Below are 24,107 nucleotides of genomic sequence, written 5' to 3'. Positions count from 1 at the left end.
GGGTGGGGTGGGGGGGGCGCTGTCTCGTGGAATCAGATGCTTACAAGCTTTTAAAAGAAGCCCCATTATGACAGAGTCACTTCTGGAGAGATGACTGAGTGGCTCAGTGAAGTGAACTTTTCTCCTCCCCGTTGACTCCATTTACTTGAGAAATGAATAGCATGTGGTGCCTTCCCCAAGTCTTGGGTTTCATCTTTTGTTGTGGGCAGTCACTCATACTTTTTAATTGAAGCGTTTCTTTTTGTTTTTTTCTTTCTGTCTTCATCCACCTCCCGCTTAATCTAGGCCCTTAGTGATTTCCATGCGTATACTTTTCAAAGGTACACATCATTAGCGTCAGAAGCTCGGCCCTCACAATAACCGCTTCCCGCTCAGATGCGAGCCAGTTAAAGCCTATATTGTTTCTCTAATAGCGCGTGCCTCGAGACGCGAGCTCCGACGACCCATTCGCCGATCTCTGCCTCAGTGTTGAGCGCCGCCTTCCCGGTTTAGGGTTTTTACAGACATGTTCCTGTTTTATTTCCGTCTCCACAGACTGCACCAGGTCTTCATGAAAACAGAGTATTTAATAAACCTGCGTGCAGAAAATGGCTCATAAGGTTAAAGAGAGATATATGGAACAGAAACAGGTACAAAAAAAAAAAAACCCATCAAAAGTCGTCTTCACCTTGAACATTTGATGCCGAGCGTTCAGAGTCTCTCCCCAGTGGTTGTCATCAGCGCTGTGAGGCTGCCTCTTTTCCAGGGGCTGCTGTAAAATAATAAATGTGACACTGAAGGATGTGTCCTCCACATGACTGCCCTCTCTTTTTCTCTCTCTGCCTTTCTTCTCTTTTCTTTTCTTCCTCTCCTTCTCCCTCTTGGTCGCAGTCTTGACACCGGCTCTGCTTCTGATATGAATTATCCATATGGCCCAGAATCAGTGCAGTAACAGCCGCGCAGCTCTTTGTCACCGGCCGGCCGGGCCCAAGCGAGCGCTATCGTATTTGTTTACCGCGACGGCCCTGGAAATAAATGGAAGCTGCCACTGGACCTCCATCCCCCCTCGGAGGCGCCTCACGTTAGCCCCGGACGGCGTAATGCGAAGGGACTTTGATGGTTGATGTCACAGATTGAATTATGCCCTTGAGGAAAAGCTATTAGCTCAGTCAAGAGTCCTCATTTGTTAAATTAAAAGTGGAAATGACATGTGAGTAGTCTTTTCAGTGAATTAAAGTTGCAAAGAAAATGGATTCCACTCCTGCTAAAAGGCAATAGTACAAAAGGAAATCTTGTGGAGGGAGGAGAGAAAAGAGATTTGCCATTGCAGTGACATCCATCTCCCCCCTTCACCCCCCCCACGCCCCCCCTGCTCCCAATTCCCTGTTAGTATATTTATGTTTCATAATTTATTGATATTAGGTTACGTTTTTTCTAACACGGTGCCATTTGCCAACCCGCTCCCCTACCACTGGTCCACTGCCCCCCCCCCCCCCCCCCCATATGAAGAGCAGAATCAGGCCCTCGTCTGCTGGAGCTGTGCCTCTCTGTCGTAAGGGTGGAAACCTCAACACTTTTAAGCCACTTCAAGTGAGATCAAGAGGAAACTGATGATTTAAAACACAGATGAATAAACTTCAGCGGTCGCTGTACCCGGAGGAGACGAGAGCCGAGCTGTGATCTCTGGTTCTGTTGGCACGCTCGGCCCGAGCTCGGCCCGCTTCAAAGAGCTCCAGACCGGGGCTCATCAGCTGCGAGGCCGCAGTGTTACAGCCTGCGTCAGAGGCTTACAACTACACACGTTGTTGTGTGTGATTGTATACATGTATATGTATGTTGTGATAGTATATACACAGGTCCAGGCCATAAGTATTTGGACAGTTACTCTTACTCTCTTGTGAACGCAATATCTCAAGAACTCCTCGAGGGAATCCCTTCAGATTTGGCACAAACGTTCACCGGTACTCAAGGATGGACGGATTAAGTTTTTTGTGGTCAAAGGTCAAGGACAAAATTTTCACACAGATGCTTCATATTTTATCTGACTCTGGATAAACAGGGATGTGACCTGAAACCGGTCTGAGTGGCAGAGGCGGTAATTCTCGTTTGTATCTCCGGTTCTGAATTTTAACACATTCAGTTTGAAATAGAATATTGTATACTACATATTTCAGAGTCTAAAGAAGAAAAACAATGTGTAACTATCCAGATACTTAGAGTCCAGACTGTGTGTAAGGGTTTAGTTGGTCAGTCCTTCCCTAATGGCTTCAAATAATAACCTCATCTGTTCCTCTTAAAAGTCGTGTTTTCGCTGATTTGTCGTCCTCCCCTCAAGAAAATCTGTCAGATTTAAACAACGTTTTCCCTCGATTTGTTATTCATCTTCCGTTTACGTTCCAAAGTCAACACGGAGACTGTGAGGAGGTTAGAAAATCTTCCAGTACACGGCGTAAGTCGCTGTGTGGTATATTCCTCAGCCCTGAGCTCTCGCCCTCGAAAACCAACATCAGCTTGCTCTGAAATGGGATTTGTGTTTCCTGGGTTATTGAAACCAGTGAACCACACAGGCTTTGAGGATTTAACATATTTTCCAGCAACGGGAGAGATGGAACACCAGGGTTCACGGCAATTAAACACCTCACCAAAGAAGAACTTAGACTTTGCAGATCTCTAACACACAGTCAAAGTCGGGAATACTTTTCCTTTTCTTAAGCAATAAACATTCCTGATCCATTAAACATGCTTACAGACATTTCCACTTTGAAGGACCTCAGTAGGGTTCTTGAAAGTTTAAAGATTACACACATCTTACATGTTTTATGTCTATTTTCATTTCTTTCAGTCTTATTTTCTTTTTAATTTGCCTTCCTCTGGTCCAGGATTGTTCAGACTGAAAGGCAGAAGAAAGGGGGACGTTCTTAGGGAAAACACTAACACTGCAGCAATGGAAACACTCCCTGCTAGCGGCTAGCTAACTGTACCTGTTTGTTAAATGCTTTATCTTGTGGATGCAGACAAATAGGCCTGAGGAAGAGCTCGGAAGAGAAGAAGCCAAGGCAATATCCTGAGTGTGACTTTATCTCCCGCTTCATCTTCCTTTCACAGACAGGGCTTACTGTGGATATTTGGTCATTCAGCCTTCTCCCCTTGACCCAGCACTAATAAATACAAGCTACAGAAGTTGTGTTGTGGCCTTTCTTATGGCTACCTTCACCTTTTCCTTACCCTGGTGCCGGGTGCTCTGAATCAGAAACATTAAGTTTCCCTGCTGCGTGTTATGTTTTTATGTGTGCGTATTGCTTATATTTGTTCCACATAAACCAAAAATATGAAACACCTGTAGGAGGTTCTGCATCAGAAAGTTTTTTAACTCGGAGTCACAGAATGGAGAAAGTGCAGCTCTGCATCCAGCTCTTAGTCTGTTTTTATCCTCGCCTCCCCCCCCCAACAAGTGAGCGTAGACAGAAGTGAGTGTGTTGCTTTTCATACCAGTGTGGTTTCCAAAGGTCGAGGTTAAGCAGCCCTCGGGGAGTGTGTGACACCACCGTGGGTCTTCAAGCCCTCAGCCCACCTCATACCTGATCTGCTGTAACCACGTTTTACTGTCCAGGCTGGTTATAAGGCCAGACAATAATACCAGACCTCGCTACTGTTTTCTGATCAGTACCATATGGGGAGCACTATTGCAGCTGAAAACCCTTTCTGTGTCCGCTTCCTCTCAAACAGTCCTGACATGCTGAATAATCCAATAACTTCTAATAAATTTTCTCCCGTGGCCAACGCGAAGTCGAGCGGCGAGGGGAGTTCGGCCCGGATGCGGCCGTTGCGAGGTGCACGTTGGATTGAGTGATAACTGTTGTATGTATTTATTCAGAGTATCCTTCAGATCATGTGGATCCAGTGCGACTTGAGGGTTTATTGGCTCCTACCATCTGGAGGGAACAGGTGTGCCACTGATGCAAGGAGGAAATACGGAGTTATACCGACTATACATTCGGAAAACTCACTGGAGGGAAAATATGCGGCCTGTAATCGATCATGTGCCATTGTTTATTAGTCACACGTGCACATTTCAGCAATGGAAGCCAAATGTGGAGCCTCTTTCTGGTTAGAAACCTGCTGTTTTGTAAGTTCTTGCGTAAGTGCGCGTCCTTATCTACAGTCATACGGTTTGATCAAAATGAGCGTTTCCTTCTACCTGAACTCTCTGAGTCAAACACCCCGTCCTGTTCAGACAGGAAGTTGATCGAACTGTGCAGGTGGACATTTTTGTTTTTCAGTTTTGGACTGATTTTGATTATTTCCCTGGATATTTCATGCATCTACATTTGTGTCAGTGCAAAGTTGATTTTCTCATTTTCTGCTGCTGAGGTGGTTGTTTTATTTGCAGGCATTTCAACCTCCCCTCGCTAAGCTCCCTGCATGCAGAGCACTTCTATAAAGTTTGTGTTTATTTGTTCTCGGATGTTGCAGGTGTAGTTTTCACGTGCTCAGCTCCAAAGGTGTTCCTTTAATCCTGGTAACGCTCGTACTTCATTATTCAGCTGTAATTTCAATGGACCACATGAATTCAGAAACATTATTCTAATTGTTGTACACAACTTTAACGGCCTCTACACCCAGTTTAGACTTTGTGTCACAGGTTCTTTTTTTTGGAGGGAAATTTCCTGGATTTCTTTACTGAACAGGAAATGTGACTAAGTTAAAACGCCAGTGTTTATCTGGAAGAGACGCAACAAGGTTTATGGGAAATGTGGTCTTAGTTCTGACAAACCAGTAATTTGACATAAGCTTGGAGTATTTGGTCGTGGTACTTAAACCAGTCAATCACAGATAATTAGAGTTTGACATGTTAAAATGTGCAAACACTTCAAGGAGCACCTTTGGGACCTCCGGACACCGCGGGACAGTTGTTTGCTTTATCTCAACTTTGTGCTTTTTTCCCTCTTGAAGCAAAGCTAAGCCGCCTCCTCAGATCTCCCCGAGCAAGTCCAGCGGAGGAGAGTTCTGCGTGGCCGCGCTCTTCGCCTCGTCCCGCTCCTGGTTCATCACCAACCCCAACATGAAAAGAGAGAAAGGTTAGACCCTGGTCACAGGTGCTTTTCACATTTTCCAGAGTCGGTATCCTGTTAAAGTCCAAACGTGTCTCCACCAGAGTGAAAAACCAAATGGTCGCTGGATACAAGATCTTGACAAATGTAGAGCAGTGGAGTTTTTTAATGCAGTTTTTTTATTTTATTATAATCTTTAGTAGAGTTTAAAGCAGTGTTTCCTTCTCTCTTCTTCCTCCTCACAGATCAGTCCAGACAGTCGGTTGTCGACTCGCTGTACATCATCAGTTGCTACGGTAACTTGGTGGAGCATGTCCTGGAGCCTCGGCCAATTAGTACCGCTCAAAAGATCAGCGACGATACACCTTTGGAGCTGAGCACCTGCCCGAGGGCCTGCTGGACTCTGGCCAGGTAACGCCGCCGCTGCCACCGTGCTGAGCGCTTTATCTCAGACCAAGTGTGTCCGGTTCCTGAGGTCTCAGATATGATTTGTCTTCTCGAGCAGGACTCCACAGTGGAACGAGCTGCAGCCGCCCTTCAACTCCAACCACCCCTTGGTGCTGGCCTCCGACCTGGTGCAGTACCATCAGTATCTTCTGGCCGGTAAGAGCTGAATAAAAGTTTCTTTATGTGTTATCAAGCTGTGCTCAAGGAAACATAAATGCATATTAAGTCAGTGGAAACATGTAAAACAATACAGACACGCTCTGAAGTCATTCTGGACCTGTGTTTTACACACACAGGAATATGGTTCAAGGCAGTTCAATGTGTTTAAAGCCGAGTGTAATGAAATCATGGTAATAACAAAATTGCTCGGACCTGATTCTGCAGGCGCTGTGACTCCAATGTGAAAAATGTGTTTCCTTTTAAAGATTTTGCGAAATATTACTTTGTGGAATAATCCGAAAAACCACCTCATGCAAGCGTGTGCATTTACTTTAGTTTATTTTTTTATTCACGTCTCCATTACTCGTTTTCACATTTGCAAGTACGCACCTTATGAATGTGTAAAAATCCTACATGTTGTAGCTTTCAGATTATCCTGGCGTATTAAACGCACAGGAAGTGCAGAATCAACAATGACTACATTTTGTTGCAACTTCTTTTGCAAAGTTTTTTAGATTTGAATATTCTTCATTGAATATTAATCTCAAGATGCAGAAAATGTATCTGTGTTAAACGGAGGTTAAATGCCTCGTGCATTGATGGTTTTGATGTATTTGCCTGAACTGCATGAACTATAAATGTGTATCACGTGTATGCATCATAAAATATAGGTCTCTGTATGTTTTGGTTGCACATGTACGTGGGCCGTGTATGTTTTCTGTATGTACTGTATGCATCATTAGTCAAGGGGGTAACCTCTATTCCCTGCTGATTTTCACATTGGCTCTGTTGAAAGGTCCTCAGCCTCTTATTGGTGCCACATGCTGAGCAGAGACCAGGTCGCTCACTCTCTTTTCTTTAAGATATTTCTACCATTTCGTGTCCTCTGAGTCCTGACAGAAATATCGGTGCTGCACTTTGAATCCGGTCTTTGCCGGACGTGCCACTCACCTGCTTCAGGACATGCTAGCACAATGCTTCAAGATGCCACACACAGACCAATTAGCTGACACCCTAAACTTCCTCTAATTCAATAACAAGTACAGAGCGGCGAGCACTTTAGGTTGCCGTCTGAAAGGCCAATTCGTGAAAGCGCAGAGTGCACACGGATGGCCACACACGGAATCAATCCACCCCCTGAAACAGGCTGCCGCTTTGAGCCCGCTCCATAATTATAAACACACAAAATCTGTAATTAGCTCTTGCGGGTGCTCCGGGGCAAGTGGTAGCTGTGTTTACCCTAATCTCTCTGCGCGTCTCTGTTGACTTCTGCACTGCTCCAGGTCTAACTGGTAGGATATTTTCTCAAATTAGTGCTAATGGTCTCTCCTAGTGTCAGAGCGATGAGGACGCGTCGGAGTGACGGGCACGGGCGTCGACCTCTTCCACCACTTTCTCTGCCAGCCGGGGCAGAGAGAGTGGCTGCATAATGAGAGAGATTCATTGCATTAACATTTATATCCAATTAACGATGGCCAGATAACACCGCCGCCGCTCTTTGTTCCCCAAATCAGCCCAGTGTGAACTGATGCAAGGTCAAGATGCTATAAACATAATTGCTCAGCCCTCTACCCACTTCTTGTGCTTCTGCCATTTCCCCTCCGGGCCCGGCGTCCTATACACCACCGCCACCGACCCAGCTGCTCTTGGAGTGCCACCTTCCATTTCTGTGCTTTGCGCACGAGCGCGGACTCTCTCTCCAACATCCTGTTTCTCAGCGTGCGTCCCCTTTGCCAGCCCTCTCCTCCGCCGCTTCCTCCGGGGGCTTGGCACCGCAGCTGAGAAGTGATCCAGGAGAAAGAGTCGATTTGACCTTAGGATGAATTACAGCGCAGCCGTACGCCGCGTGTACAGCCGCCTCTCGCCGAGCATGAAGATCAGGCTGCTGCACAGGAAACTGAAAAGACAGTTCCTACTTGCAGAACAAATTGTGCTATCTAGGTCTAATTTACATTGCTGATGCAGCTGATCACAAGACAGAGCGAGTTTTTACTATTAGACAGGAAACAGAAACAGTGAGAGAGTGGAGGAATGAGGGGAAGAAGTCTCTATAAATATCCCCTTCAGCGAACCGCCGAGCAAAGGTGGTGCAAGGCGAAGAGGTGGTAAGCGCTTGATTGACAGGCCATGCTCTCCGGTCTCGTGGCTCTATATTGGATGACCCAGGCTGATTAAAAATGCAGTATGCAGGGAAAGGAATAGGAAGAGGGGAGAGGAAGGGCCGGGGTCAGGCCAGACCGGAGCCTCCAGGAAGGGATGATAAAAGGCAGCGGTGGCGCCACTTCATGGTCACTATCTCCACCTGTCCATCTGCAGCAGCTACTGGCAGCACTCAGCCCTGCAGAGGAGGGCAACGCACAGCGCTGCCTCCGAGAGATAAGGGGAAGAAAGAGACACGCATTATACAGTACACTCACAAACAGAGGAGATGCTGTAGTACGATCTGGCTTTCTAACAGCAGCGCAGAGCCAAGGTCTGAGCGTTCGGGGAATCCTCTGTAGGCGAGGTGCAATCACAGGATTCCTGTCTCCAAATGTGCCCGTCAGTCTATTAGCTGAGCGTGTGAATGGGCCCTTTCAGCCCGAGGTGTCGGAGCCGGCTCATAATGCAGTGACTTCTCTAATACTTATCATAACAGCGTCCACACTTTGATGAATGTGAGGTTTTCACACCCTCATTAGCGACGTTCAGACTTTTTATTCAGATGTTTTTCAGAAAGGTATATTTTCTGACACCTCTTCTCTCACCGCAGAGTTGCTCTGAAGCAAACAAACGGGTGAATAATTTACCACCTGGATTTCTGGCTGGCTCCTTTGAGCCTGGCTATGATGGCAGCGACAGTGGCTATGCTTTTTTGGTCACAGCCCCCCCCTCCTCCCTGCCTCCCTCCCTCCCTCCCTCCATACCTGTCATATAATGTGCTAATTGTGGAGACTGACTGACTGGCTGAGCCGGCCGCTCTCTCGGGACCGTGAGGCCCATGACAGGCCAGCCACAGTTGCCTCGTCAATAGATCTAATTGCTCTGAGAGAGGGGCCGGACTGAAGGCTTCGGAGCATCAGGCGTTTGGTAAAGAGAAACCGTGGCGCCATGACTGGGTCAGTAATCAAAGAGAGGCAGAGAAAGGATGGGGTAAGTGTAGTGCCGGGTGAATGAAGCAACTGTCAGTCAAATACACCTTGAATGATATATAATGACTAAGCCATCCCAGGCTGTCAGAACGCCAGCACCTGTCTGCCAGAGGAGCAGGAAAGTGAGAGGAGAGACAGGTGGCTCGGTCCAGAGCAAACACGTCAGGTCACAGCGAAATAAAAGACCGACAAAATGAATCTTTAAAAATTACAAATGAGGGTGAAAAGTGAAGAGAGCAGACGGCCCAGACAGGACGGCTATCCTCTGTCCAGCGTGCAGCCGGCTCTCCACATCCATCAGATAGTTAACCCCCCTTATCTATCACTGGAGATCGGCCTGTCCGGCCCCTGGCCCCAGGCCCCCGAGAGGTTGGGCCACATCAATACCTAGGCGGCCTTTGTTCTTGTTCTGACTCCCTGCTTCACTGCTCTGGCTAACGGGCCGCTGGCTACCGGCCCTCAGCGCCGCAGCACAACACCGCTCTCTCCACAGTCAATAAAGAGCGTGACACAGACGACTCTGTTCCCGGCGCTGTAGGGAAGATTGTTTCTCTGCTTATGTGAGTGTGCAAGTGCATAATCATCAGGGTGGTTATTACAGACACAACTCGGAGCTCGTTCATTCTTTAACGAGCCTTTTATTTCCTGGAAATATTTGGCTGAAAATTATATTTTATGAAATATACGTTTTTTCTTTGTTATAAGCCATTTGATACTTTTGGGGATATTTTTTCTGCCATTGCTGGTAAGAGATTGGTTTTATAATTACACAGTTATTTCATTTTAATTATTTTTTTTATGATTTTCAATACTTAAAAATAACAATCAACACACACAACATACAGAGCATCTTATAACATAGAATTCACCCATCCCTCACCCACTAAAAAACAAACAAAAAAACAAAACAAACAAAAAAAAACAAACAGCATAAAAACATCAATATATATTATTGAAGTAAATTTTCTGAGTGAGTCTATTTTAACTAATCCAGCAAATTAAATACCTCAAAACACACAAATTATTGAAATATCACCATTCAACAATCCTGGTAAAGATATTTTATGGAGACATACAACAACATTAATGGTATGGAAAAAAGGAGAGTATATCGTCTCATCAGTAAATATTGTCATATTGCTTACTGAATAGAAATACATTAAAAATAAGACATTAATTGTATTTAAGAGACAATAAAAAGCAGAAGAAAGCAAATTAAGAGTTAAATAAATAGTTAAAGATTAAAAAAATGTTTTCAGTCCTGATTTAAATGAGCTGAGAGTTTCTGCAGACTTCAGGTATTCAGGAAGACGAGGCCCCAGAACGGAGCCTTGAGGAACGCCACCTGATGTTTGTATGCTCAAATTATTAATCACAACTTGACATAAAGTAGTCCCTATATTGTAAATAGTGCCAGAAAGTCCCACCCATTTTTCCAGCAGCATCACATGATCAGCCTCGTCCAACGCAGCACTGAGATGCGTCAATAGCGTGTACGAATGTGGTTTAAAACTTTTACAAGCGGAGACTCAGTGCTGTGGTGTGGTCTGAATCCAGACTGAAGGAATTACAGAAATAGTTTTTTTGTTTGTTTTTTTTTTGTTTTTTTTGCCAGGAAAGTATGAAGTTGCTGAAAAACAACCTTTTCATTGTTCTTTCCTAAAAGCGGTGTGAAGCCCCCTCATTCATGTTAATGGAGCTGCGACTCACTGCAACAACAGGGTCATGATCAGGCAAAGTAACTGAGCTTAACACAACTTTTTCTACAAACTGTTACTGATTGTTTCCATAACTTTCCAGAATTGTAAAATCCATAAACAATTATGTTTTTAATTAGTAGGTGAATCGTTTTCATTTAAGAAATGTCACAATTAACTGAAGCCAGAGGAAACATTTTCAAACTGTCAAAACCTGAACATAAGGAATCTACCATCACATCAGTTACAGACAAGCAGCAAATCATCATCATTAGTTTAGAAAATGAACTTCTAATCAATCATCAGAGTAATTGCTGATTATTTTTCTGTGCATCGACTAACTGATTAATGGACATCTGATAAACTCCTGGATCTTTTTACTTGAAGATCATATGTTATGATAAATACTGGAAGCTGCAGCGGTGCAGTTTCTGGTCTGAAGGCTCGGTCAGACTCTGCTGTGTTCGGCCTGAGACTCACTATTTTCTTCTGTGTCATTCCCACTCTGAGTTCCTTCTGAAATAGTCCAAGAATGTGTAATTAGAGCCACACAGGCATTATGGCATGATAATTGTGGTGAAAACATTCAGTGCAGTCGTCCAACATCTCTACATTTCTGTAAAATCCCACATACAGTGGAGTACGGTTCCACAGTTTACTGAATCCTTTTCCCTTCCTCTGATTATTTCTACGTTATGACACGATGCTGTCAGTGTTATTTCTTCTGGGCCACACAGTCAGACTCCTCCCTTGAGTGCGTTGCAATAAGTTTGCACTTAAAAAAAAAAAAAAAAAAATTAGCTGTCCGTGAAACGGCATCGACGTCCTGCCTCTTAAGAGCCAGTAATGAGCGTTGTAAAAGCAGAAGGTGGAGGGGGCCGGCTAGCCGGACACTAAAACCAGTAGATATGACTGTAACTGCTGGGGTCAGTCTGGCTCCTGACACACACACACACACACACACACACACACACACACACACACGCTATCACACAGACACAGGGGGTTGTGTCTTAGCTTGACCCATGGGGATGACCACTAGCTCCCCACGTTGGAGCCTGGCCACAACTCCGGCCATTGAAAGCTCCCCCACTGGAAACCCGATCCAGCCAGTCCACCAACTGCTTCAGAACATCAATAATTAATTAGGGAACAGCTATTGGCCCCAAGGGTCAGAGAGCAAGGAGAGAGAGAGAGAGAGAGAGAGTGAGAGAGAGAGGCAGTAGGAGTGGTGGTGGTGGTGGTGGTGGGGGGGGGTTGTTTAATAAGTAACACAGCACAGGCTTTGTTTTTCTCTCTCCCATTTGAAAGGGACATGAGAAACCCTCTCTCTCTCCCTCCCTCCCTCTCTCTCTCTCTGTCTCTCTCTCTCTCTGTCTCTCTCTCTGTCTCTCTCTCTCTCTGTCTCCCTCCCTCTCTCTCTCTCTGTCTCTCTCTCTCCCTCTCCCTCTCTCTCTCTCTGTCTCCCTCCCTCCCTCTCCCTCTGTCTCTCTCTCTCTCTCTCTCTCTCTCTCTCTCTCTCTCCCTCTCTCTCTCTCCCTCCCTCCCTCTCTCCCTCTCTCTCTGACTCCAGCTCTAGCTCACTTTTCCTGTCGGTGCTATCTGTGGGTTATTAAAGGGTCGATTCACCCAAATTAAAAAAACAGAACCTCTCAGTCACCACTGGTGTCTCTCCGTGTTGGTCCAGGTTTCTAAGTCCAGTCGCTGACAGTTTCCTGCCTCCATCTCCCCTTTATTCTGGAGACACATCAGTAAACACACTGTGGGCCCTGTGAGACCTCAAACACATCTCTTCTAATCTGTGTAGTAACACCTGACTTCACACCTGCACAACACGTCCAGGTGTCACATGATGTCGTCACAGCGCTGAAAGTTACAGCGAAAAGTCAGTTACAGTCAGTTTTGAAATCAGAATCGTGACGGACATTCTTCATCACTTTCTGACATTAAATGATAATTAACGGACGAATAAAGAAACAATCAGCAGATGTAAGTGATTGTGTTTTGTTTCTAACGTACAGACAAAGGTTTGAGTCAAGTGCAATAAAACAACTGCTGCGGTACAGACTATTTATTATTGTTGTTACAGCTGTTTTTATAATTCATGTTTATGCTATTTAAGCTATTTATTTTCTGTGTGTGGAGATGAACTAAACTTCGCTGTGCAGCTGTGCAATGACAAATACAGGCATTTTATTCTATTGTATTCTATTAGAGAGAATTATTTTTTAGATTTTTTAATGCCTTAAGATTAATCAGTGAGATTTGTGATGTCATTAGATATTTTTAGGATGTATATTATTCCTGAAAAAATAGTTTTGGTTTCAGAGCTGATGTCTCTGAACCTTCATCATCATCATCATCATCGTCTCCTCGGTCAAACTGTTTTAAATTAAAGACACAGAAACGTCTTTTTCCACTTTGTCCGGTTCAGTCTTTGTGTTGATGCGGTGGAAGTTTCTGTAGGTGGCGCTTTTCTCTCTCTCCCTCCGAAACATACGACTATGCACCCGGTGATCACTGCTGCAGAGGCAGGTGTAGGAACTGAGCAGATTTATTTGCGTGTGTGAGAACTACCTCCACCAGGGGTGTATGAACACCTGGCACATGTGTGTAGGTGTGTGTGTGTATGTGTGTGTGTGTGTGTGTGTGTGTGTGTGTGGATAAAGACAGGAGCACCTCCTGTGCTCCAGATGTGGACTTGACAAGTTTATTAGCCATTCCTGTCTTAAACCAACCTCATCCCTGAGGTGGGAGCCGGAGAGACGACTGATTCTACACATTAGGCCTCGTTCTCCTCGCCTGCTTATTCAAGCCTGCAGGAGCCCCATCTGTCTCTGGGTCTCTCTGCCACTCTCTCTCTCTGTAGCACACACACACACACACACACACACACACAGATTCCCTCTCTCACTTTACTGTACACTTGCTGTTTTCACACACACTGCTGCGCTCCCATAAGCCCATGTGAGAAAAAGACAATTGTCTCTCTCTTTGTACTCGCCGGTTTCTGACTCCGTCCATCAGATGTCTAGAATCTGTCGTGTGTGAGTGTGAAACGCTTCGACAGACAGATCAGTCCGCATGTATCGGTATTGGCTGTCAAACACCACGTCAGTGAAAAGCCTAATGACTCCAGCACACTCTCATAAACTGTTTGTCAGTTATCGTTTTCCTTCACAGGCCGATTTTATTTAAATATGCCGATGGGAAAATGTGATTCACTGCCCTGTTGTGACTGTTCAGTCAGATTTTACTTCCTGATATCCTCCGTGATCGCTCGGCTAATGTCATAGTTTATAACCACGGAGGCGTCGACACTTTTTGGCCATGATGATATTGGAAACCAGCGAAGAACATCAGTGACTCTCAGCCTCTAAATGTCAATGTCATCATTAGATGTACCATCATATAACCCTTTGTGTGTGTGTGTGTGTGTGTGTGTGTTCTCTCAGCGATGCCCCCAGGAAGCCCAGGCCCAATCACGCGTCACGAGTCATCAGACAGCCTGGCGTCGGACCACAGCGGTCAGGACGACGAGGAGTGGCTCTCTCAGGTAAGACCTCCACCTTTAACCAATGTTACGTTAAAATCAGTCTGTCCCAAGCAAACAGGTGAGTGACCTCACCTGACCTGACAGCTGTGTTGTCTCATACTGTCAAAACCTGTGCAACATGAATGTGAAACTAACAGATTTAACATGGATAAGTCTGTTGTTTCGACATGTTATTTATGAGAGTCCAGCACATAATCACTGTGGTGTAACGTTCATGAAGCTGATTCTTTTCCACTTTATTTTACTCATAAAAATAAAAAGAAGCAGTTTAATGGCCTGTTTCTTGGATGTGTGGCAGACACCAGCAGCTGTTTGTTCGCTCATTGTTGTGAAGAGACAAACGTCCGTTCGGATTAAATAACGAGGTGAACACTCAGTGACCAGAGAGCGTCTGAAAGCTGCGTCTTTAATCCAACATTAAAGATGCACTAATCAATATTTGTATAGAAAGATTTAATAACTACATTTCTGAGCAAACGTTTAGGCTCTAAGAGTAAAATGAGGATTCTTTCAAAAATAATACCGTGAACATTTATCATCAATTATCATGATAGAAACGGCAGTTCTTCTGCAGGTAGATTGTTCCAAACTTCTCTTGGGGAACTGGCCACGGTTCTTCTCTGGTTCTTTATGTCTGACGTCATGTTTGGGCTTGTGGTCGTTGCTGCAGAATTAATTATAAGACCAATCAGATGCTTCCCTGATGGTGTCGTGTGATGGATAAGAATCTAAAAGTAGTTTGCAGGGAAATGTCCTCACCCGTGTCTCCAGTTCCCCTCAGCTCTCCCCTCTCATTAAGCTTATAGACGGCTTTTATTAACCCACGCTCCCAAACACCCAGTTAGAGAGCAGCTGGGGAACATGGTGGAGCATTCAGCAGCTTCATCCTCCTCCTCCTCCTCCTCCTGCTGCTGCTGGTGGAGACCAAACACAGAACTAAAAGCAGCGTGAATATAGATTTGTCGGCTTAATAGAAACATGATTCCAAATGAATGCTTCTGTGTCTCCGTTGTTGATGGTTGTGCAGCCATTACAGCTTTATAAGATGATGCTCGTTCCAGTGAAAGTGGCAGAATTAACAGATCGAATTCCAACTTTTGAGAGTTTGGCAGGATAAGATTGTGTCGCGGCTGAGACTTCCCATCCCAAGTGAAACGCATGTGTATCAGCCCTTTGGAAAGTGTGGATACTCAGTCTGTCATTGCATTCATTCTGCTTTTAGATGATTTGCTTTTCGTGCACTTTCATTTCTCTGCGGCCTCTTCCTAATCACTAACAACGTCCTAAACTTTTACCGAAGTGATGAAAGTATCCGGTCAACGCATGTTAGAAGAACTCCAGTACACACAAACCTTTCAGCTTGGTTAACCCTCTTAGCACTCATCTCTGCTGCCGGCAGGTAACCTGCTACATTTTCACCATCAATAATTCCACTGCATGCATAATTGATTGGTTAAAATGCACCCCACTTAGCTTTGCAGAGGCTGTGGTTCATATCTGCCATGATAGTTTGCCAGCAGCAAAACTATCCATTGCACTAACCTGGATTTCTTTGGTGACTTCCTGACAGAACAGCGGTAGTGATGCATCCGTCAGCGGTTGGAGGTGTAGTAGTGGAGCTCTTCATACTGCAGCACGTTCCTCAAGATGTTTTGGAAGTGACTCTTCTACTATCAGGAAATTAAAGTCAAAGAGGAGCTTCTAGATTTTTATTCCCGTCCCTCCCACATGTTTGAACATCTGTCTGGGACATATCAAGCACAGGAGCTCGGGGGGGTCGTGAAATGCTAAACACATATAGGCTCGGTTGAATCGGAGGCCAAGTGCTGCCCGGTGGATTTCATTATATCGTATCAGTGGCCTTCATTACATTATCAGGAGGCACTTGTGGCGTTGGGTCGGGATTTAGGATTGATCGTCCATCCGCTAATGAAATGTGAGGTTTGTGACCTTCAGTCTGAGTCCAGCCCGGGTCTCCACATCTCATCCGTCAGCTCTGATACGACGGAGAAGGTGTGATGTAGATCACAGCAGCTGATGGACGGTCAAATTGCGTCTTTGTTAATACGTGAATCAATATGCTCCAGGCTGCTGTGACTGTAGTTATTATTTGTCCCTAATTACAGATGTTGTGCAACATGATTTGTTTGAGGCCTTTACACTCACTCTGCCTCTCAGACAAACACACAGTGGATGAATGTGCTTTTATTTAAAGTGGTAAAGTCGGCTGCAGGTGGACATCAGAGGGATCCTCGCGGCGGGAAACACCTTGATGTTGAGCAGGTGGATGTTGTTTGAGGTGACTCATCAGCTCGTACAGGCTGACTGAGTGACCAGTTTAGGAAGAGGAAACATAATCGAGGCGGGGGGGGGGGGGGGGGTGACATCTCTGGACTGTAACATCTGGACCTTCATCCTGCAGCAGAGAGCAGCCTGGCAGCTGTTCAGCTCTGCGGCTGGGCGTGACATTGATGGTGTTAACTGGCAAAGCACACACACACACACACACACACACACACTAACACACAAAGTGACAATCCTCCTCCCTCCTTCTGTGGCCTAATTTGCACAGCTGTGACAGACACATCCAGTGGCTTCAGAGATCGTTCACTCTCCATCACTTTTTGCAAAATTAAATTGTGTTGAACTGAAATTTCTCATTGACAAAAGTCGTCCGACTCTTTGGCAGCGCTCGCAGCTTTCAGTCTTCTTGGGTTAAGTCCCTCAGAGCTTTGCACATCTGGATTTGGGCAGGTCATCCCACTTTTCATGACAGATCGTCTGAAGCTCCCTCAGATCTGACGGGAAGCGTCTTTGGCTGCACCGCTCAAAGACAGTCGGACAGTTGGAGTTCTGACCAAAGACTGTCATGTACCTATGACTCAGCGTGGCTTCTGTCCAGTCACTACCACTACTGTAAAGGCCTGATCGATGGAGAGCTGCACAGATGGTTTCACTTCCAGCAGGTTCCTCCATCTCTGCAGAGGACCGAGTTCCTGTCCGGTCACTCCGTTCGGTTGGACGGCTCTGGGAAGAGTCCTGGGTAGAATCAGAATTACCTCCCTTCTACAAAGATCAGGAGCGCTGCCCCTCAGTTGGTGCACAGGAAAAAAAAGACACAGATCATTTCTAATAAAATAAGTAAAATAAATAATATAACAAAAATATGCACAAATGGAATTGCACCTGAATAAATAGCAGTGTGACATGAATAGCAGTTGGTTCCAGGTGGGAGATTTCAGTCTTTGATTTGTATTAAATTTCTAAAAACACATTTTCACTTTGACCTTACAGGTTAATTTAAAATGAAATCTACAACACAGTGAAATGTGCAAGAGCTGAAGGAGTCTGAATACTCTGAGTATCTGAACATGTATATTCATATACGTGTGTGTGTGTGTGTGTGTGTCAGAAGTGTGTGTATGTGTGTGTGTGTGTGTGTGTGTGTGCGAGCTCTCACTCCTGTCTGAGATGTTGGCACCTGGCAGCCGGAGTGGAGTGAGGCTGTGAGCCGAGCGCCGGGCCGAGGTGAGAGACGAACGTGTACGGAGTAAAGATAATGAAATGTGAACGGTGAGACGTTCAGAGACGTGTTAAGTGCTGCGGGGAGTTAAAGAAGTCAGAGTTAGCGTGGGAGAGCAGCGAAAAGAAGGAGTCCGAGGCAGGAGATGGGTGAACAGAGGAGGCAGTAATAGTCCGTAGCCTCTGCTATCCTACTCTCAGCCAACATTAGTGCCACTCAGCTCCAGCGCCCATGGACCTCCTGCCATGCCAGCACTATCTGATTTTCCCAGCAGGCCTCGCCTCATCCTCGCTGCCATACTGTTGCTACCGTCACACTTCTATTAACCCCAGGGGAAGGCTTCCCATCATGCAGCCAGCGCTCCCAGCACACACACACAAGACTCTGACGAGTTCTGACATCGTCATCGGACTTTGAGTGGTTCAGGAGCAGAACAGGCTTTTAGTTGGATGTCATGTAACTGAGTTCATCTGAGCTCTGCGTGGGGGCGTCTGGGTATCGGCACAGAGCTGAATACCAAAGCGCCGTGTCCGGGTCAATGACGGATTCTCAGGTAGCTGCCACTTTGTCCTTGAACGTGCTGATCAGTTTGAATAAAGTTTTGAAATCCGTCTGTGAACTCGAGCGTTTTAAATAGCAGTGAAAGTGTTTGTTGTTGTTGTTGTTGTTGTTTGTTGCATGTGAAATATTTGTCTGTCTGATGGACATTTACATTCTGCAGAAAATGAATCCTAATAACTTCGGTGATGACGAACTTTTCCTCCAGTGTCACTTTGACACACTTTGTCACACGTTTTGTTTTTGTCGTCAACAGCTATTGGACGGATTTGCCGTCAGATTTAATCGAGCTGTTGATGATTCTCAGACGATGAATTCTAACGACTTTGCGGATCCTTTGACTTTTCCTCCACGGTCGCCATGACATCGACATTTGTAGTTTTCTCTGAAATGCATCAGCAGCTCTAAAATGTACGGTTCATACATTTACATTCATGTTCCCCTGAGCATGAATTATAATAACTGAAGTGATCATCAGGTGAAAATTTACAAATTTTCAATTCAAATACTTGCAAAACAAAAGGCCTCAACTGTCTTTTGTTTAGTTTTAGTTAGCAGATGTTAGCATGCTAACATGCTAAACTAAGTCAATTTGCAACGTAAACATTACCTGCTAAATATTACCATGGTAACATTGCCACTGAGAGCATGTTAGCATGCTAATATTAGCATTTAGCCCACTGCCCATTATTTATTATTATTGTTTGTCTTTGCTCACTAACCTGAACCTTCGTGTTCTCAGGTGGAGATCGTGACCCACACGGGGCCCCACCGGCGCCTGTGGATGGGCCCCCAGTTTCAGTTCAAGACCATTCACCCTTCAGGCCAGACCACAGTCATCTCCTCCTCATCCTCAGTGCTTCAGTCCCAGGGCCCCGCCGACGTCCCACAACCCCTCTTGGACTTCGACACAGACGACCTGGACCTGCACAGTCTGAGGTAAACGATAAAACAGTGAACCAGGAGCCAAAGTCGGGGCTCAGAGTTTTTATTAGACCGGATAGATCTCCAGGTGGTTGCTCTAATTTAGCAGAAATGATCCTAACGAGAAAATGTTTAAGAATAATATTCTGATAATCACAGATTTCACCACAATTATCCTCGAGTGTGTCCGAGCCTGACATCTGGGTCCTGGGACCAGATCCAGTCAAACAGGCGTCTGAGGCTCTGAGCTGTTTCTTTGTATTATCATTGTGTTTGTAATAATCTACTTGTATATTCTGTATGTGTGCAGGATCCAGCCGGTGCGTTCAGAGCCAGTCAGCATGCCCAGCTCATCGGGGCTGGTGGCCGACCGTCGAGGACAGTCCAACATCATGGACGCGGGATCAGGTAGGAAACCGCTCTCTCTTCTTCTGCTCCATAAAACAAGTCCGGTTCTTTTATTCCATCTTTCTCCTCCCTGTTTCATCCTGATGTATTTCATTCTCCCTCATATTCTTTACTGAAAACTCCTTATTCCGGTGTTTCCGCTGTATCAGTTGAGAGCGTCCGAATCGGTCGTCGTGCTGTCATGTTGGGTTTACCTACAGTCGCACTCAGCGCCGTGAGTTCTCACCAAACCTGGAAATGAATGCTCTAATACCAGGAAAATGACATTTTTCATATTTGTATCTACAAGCAGGCAGAAGTTTTTTCCACTGTAGCTGATAACTGAAGTCAGGGTTACAAAACAGTTAACAATAATTATTACAGCTTTACCATCTCACCTGCTTCAGGTGCTGCAACCTCCTCGAGAGGAAGGGTGAAATATATCGTGGGGAAGGGATGCAAGTCCAGACCCGAACACGTCGTGCATTTTTAAAGGATTACTTGGATGTTTTTGGAAGGTTTATGCAAGGATTTTATTTCGGAGTACTCCGGTCATGGCAGGACATAAACGTTACCTTAGAAGAAAGTGTTACAGCTGATGAGCTACAACATTTGATCAAACTTTAAAATGTCCATCAAGTATCGTGTGAAACGACACGCTGGCAAATATTGCCCCTGTGGAAAAGCTAGTGAGAGACTCGGGGTATCTCCTGGTGTGTGGCTTCTTCATGGAGGTTGTAGCTAAAGGGATGCTGTTCAGCTGCTTAGCTAGTTTTTGCTTCTCAGCTGTTATCAGCTTCTCACTGACTCAGTCTTCTTCCTTCTGATAAGAACACGTGTATGTCTCAGTGTGGGGACTGCTGTTATTGTCCTAGCACATCATGTATTAGCACGCAGCTGTGAGCAGTGAGATACTGATGAGTTTGCAGACTCAGTTTTGCACATGGTTTATTTCATTTTTTTTAAATGAACACATTTCTGCAGGAGTGTTGCATCTTTACAAAACATCCTCGAAACTTGTCACTTCCTGGTTGAAAAGACTCTGCAGTACATTTAGAAATGATTTTGATATTCCTGTTACTAACTCTTCTATCTGTTTCTACACGTTCTCTGTGACAGTTCGCTGTCGGGAACTAACTGTTGTCTAACACCAGCACAATCCCACACAAGTGGATTATTACACGGTCCCTCCATGCAGCTCTGTGGATGTTGTGTCGCATCCCTCATATCTATTGTTATGTGCGTGACAAAAGACACTGATTGGATTGATGTGAATGGAACCAAAAAGTCTATCATCCAGTAGACGGGGCTGATTTTGAGTGTCTGTCTCCTTTAATCTGTCTAATCCAATCACGCACAGACGAGTGGATTCCCCCTTTAAAATATGTCTGTTACTCTCAAACTGTAATGCTGTTACATGGGTCCTGTGAATGTGTGTGTTTGTGTGTGTGTGTGTGTGTGTGCGGACGAGGGAATTATCACTTATTGCGTGACATCCTGTTGCCTTTTGTCTGACTGAAGAGATAGAGGAGCGACGGTGGCGTCTGAGGCTTTATCTGCTGTGTCTTGTGACAGACGTCACTCATCTGATCTGCCCCCGCTCTGGCAGAGAGCCGCTCCCCACCTTTTCACTCAGGTGTCAGGAAGTATGCGCAACTCGTGTCACTAAAAGGTGTGTCGCACATACACGTCTGATAGTGTCGGCAACACATACCGAGAGGTGTAAACAGATGCACGTAGATATGGTTTGACCTGAATTTATTTACCACTTATTTATGCAACCGGACACATTTCTGTCATTTATCCACATATTTAAATTATTGCAGAATTGATGCAGTTCAAATGCAGTTATAATAATAAAATAATAATAATAATCTTTATTTATTTATTTCAAACACAGTTTTGCTTTAGGAGATAAAATAGGAACGAACAACAAAAAATAAATTATAAAATTTAAAAAGAGTTAAAAGTTTTCCCACATTGTGGAGGAGATATAAGAGTAGCTGTTTGATCTTTTTATTTTCCATATTTTCATTTCTGTTTCAGAGCTGGTGTATGGAGTGTCGAGAGTGCCACTTAAATAATTACAGACTTTTTTACATGTTTATTTGTAATCAGCAAATAAAAATAAAATAATTAAAACAGTTAAAGCTAATCAACAGATGTGCATTTGTGATGCATTTATAATTCCAAATTAAAAATAAATATTTATGTAATGTAATTAATTCCCATTTCCTTACTGTGTTTAAATGATGATTAAAAAAAATTAAAATAAAATCAGAAAATTCATTTGTGAGATGTGAGACAACTGTCAGACACATTCAGCAAGTAAAACATTTTTTTAATATTATCTATAAAAAATTAGTAATAGTTTAATATTTTGCAATTTCTGACACTTGTGAGACTCCATATGTTTCATCATAACGAGATAAAATCTGTAGGAAACACCTTTTCATTCATGTGATGTTACTCACATCTCCACACATACATGCATTCCTTCTCTATGAATAAAATCTCTGTAACAATGTTTTTTTTATTTTGTCCATAGTTTAATAATTTGCAATTTCTGCCACTTTTCAGACTCTATATATATATCATCTTAATAATAAAGAAAATTCTATATTTTCTTTTTTATGCATTTCTTAAATTGTGAAATTAGTGGATCTTTCCAGCTTCATTTGAAAACGTTGAACCGTGGCGCTGTGACGATAACTGGGGCCTTTCGTTTTAAAAGTTCTGCTTTACTCTAAAGAAATAGAAGAGCCGTGTTCAGACCGGCGGGGTGAAGTCTTTACCTGTTTGCTTTCTACGTCACCTGTTAAACCACAGCACCCCCTGCGTCTGAGCCTGAGCCTGTGACCTTCGCTCTCCTCCTCCTCCTCCTCCTCCTCCTCCGTCCGTCTTCCTCCGTCTGCCGAGTATCATATCTGTGGCTCCTCTGTCTCCAGTGTCCTCTGTGTTTTCAGTTTCTTCTCTAACTGCTTCAGAGCAGAGAGAGACAGGAGGACAGAGCCTGGCCGAGGGATGGAGGTGATGCTTATCTGTGTGTGTGTGTGTGTGTGTGTGTGTGTGTGTGTGTGTGTGTGTGTGTGTGTGTGTGTGTGTGTGCGCGTGAGGAGGGTTCAGTGTTGTGTCCTGCCACTGCCATGGCGCCGCCTCTTATCACACACATCACCTTTGTCTCACCCTCTGAAGAACGAGCCTGTGTGTGGCAGAACTTACCAATATGAGTTTGAGAGGCTGATACCAACATTTTCTGGATCAGAGCTGCAGAAAATTAACACGCCGTTAAATCTGATCCGTGTCACGGGAAGACGAAGTATCTGCAGGCATCAAGATTCGATACACTGCCCACTCATAAACCTTTAGTCCAGCCGCGATCTGACGCCGAGAGAGCTCCTCTCCTCTTAGAAAAAACAGTCTGACTTAGTGAGCAGTGATCTGCCGGAACCTTCAGGCGCAGCCTTTATGACAGGTGAACGCTGCTCACCTGGACGAGCCTCTGATGAGCAGATCAGATCCGCCGCAGCGTCACCTGAATGTTCACGTCAAATCAAAAGGATGTGACCCGACGTATTCTGACCTGTCGTACAAAGTTAAATTGGTCGATGTCACCATTTTGCTTGAATGTGAAAACTGACCTGGAATCAGGCTTCATTTCACGACATGACAAAACCTCTTGTGTTTTTTTTTTAAATCTTTCTGAATCTGCAGACTTTCTGATTACTCTCAGGTTTATGGGAAAATATTAGAGATTTTTAATGTGGTCTCAGACTATTGAAACCCAGTGTGGATTTTTACATGTAATGAAGTTACACACGGGAACATCTGTCACCTCTGTCTGTAGACATATGGCCTGTTTGAAGTATGTGAAAAGAGGATTATTTTAAACATCATTCTCATGTGATTAACATGTTGTTTAATGTGAAACAGCTCTTCACATGTGAAGGATTCACCTGGGGGACACGTGGTTTCTGCACGTTGTTGTTGTTGTAATCAGACTAATCTATAGTCAGAGCCAAGAGAGTCTGATATAGTCACTTCATCTCCTTTTCCAATATGAATATATGTCCTGATAAATGTTGTATCTTTGTTATATTTAAATATGTCATTTTACATATTATATTATATTATTTCTTTTGAGTATTTGATATCAACAGTTTGCAGTTTTTCTTTTCTGTGTACTCTCCACTTGGCAGCTGTAACTCTGCACATCTCCGCACTGTGGGACTAATAAAGTAATATCATATCTTACAAGTATAATATCCGATTCGTATGTGAGAATAAGAAAAACACACATTAATGTTTAATGCAGTAAACGGCTCTGGAGAGTTATTATTACATCAAAATCAAGAATCACATGACAGGATCACGTCACGTCATATCATGACGTGATTCCACCTGTAGGTGACATATGATAATAATGAAACTGATAATGATTAATAACTGAAATGAAATGTAAAGAGAGCTGCTGCAGTTAAAGTAAAATCTGAAGAGTTGCATCATGTCAGCGTCGGTTCATCACCTCGTGTCAGGTGTCGGCTCTCGCCACGTGTGCTGCGCCGTGTTACAGTCTACACATACAGAGACATGGAAGGCCGACGATGTTTTGCAGCCGTCTCTATCAGAATAAAAGTGTTTCCTCCTGAGTCCTGAGGCCCAGTGAGGCCATCAAGCTGCAGCCCCCCCACCCCC

At 44.5% G+C, this 24,107-nt stretch overlaps 1 protein-coding gene across 2 annotated transcripts in view; it reads left to right on the top strand.

Annotated features, from left to right (window-relative positions):
- The window catches only part of bcas3 (BCAS3 microtubule associated cell migration factor), a 313,054-nt gene that overhangs the window by 90,404 nt on the left and 198,543 nt on the right, over nt 1-24,107 (top strand). For both annotated transcript variants that reach the window (XM_023420499.2, XM_087177759.1), the window contains exons 17-22: nt 4,933-5,057; nt 5,276-5,441; nt 5,536-5,633; nt 13,920-14,020; nt 18,844-19,040; nt 19,336-19,433. In XM_023420499.2, coding sequence (XP_023276267.1) covers nt 4,933-5,057; nt 5,276-5,441; nt 5,536-5,633; nt 13,920-14,020; nt 18,844-19,040; nt 19,336-19,433 — 785 coding nt within the window. The remainder of the gene's footprint in view (nt 1-4,932; nt 5,058-5,275; nt 5,442-5,535; nt 5,634-13,919; nt 14,021-18,843; nt 19,041-19,335; nt 19,434-24,107) is intronic.

The sequence above is a fragment of the Seriola lalandi genome, unplaced genomic scaffold (assembly GCF_002814215.2).
Source record: "Seriola lalandi dorsalis isolate HSWRI2012SDOR001 ecotype SW California unplaced genomic scaffold, Sedor1 jcf7180002054646, whole genome shotgun sequence".
NCBI classification, from domain to species: Eukaryota; Metazoa; Chordata; class Actinopteri; order Carangiformes; family Carangidae; genus Seriola; species Seriola lalandi.
This window is presented reverse-complemented; position numbering and strand designations above follow the sequence as displayed.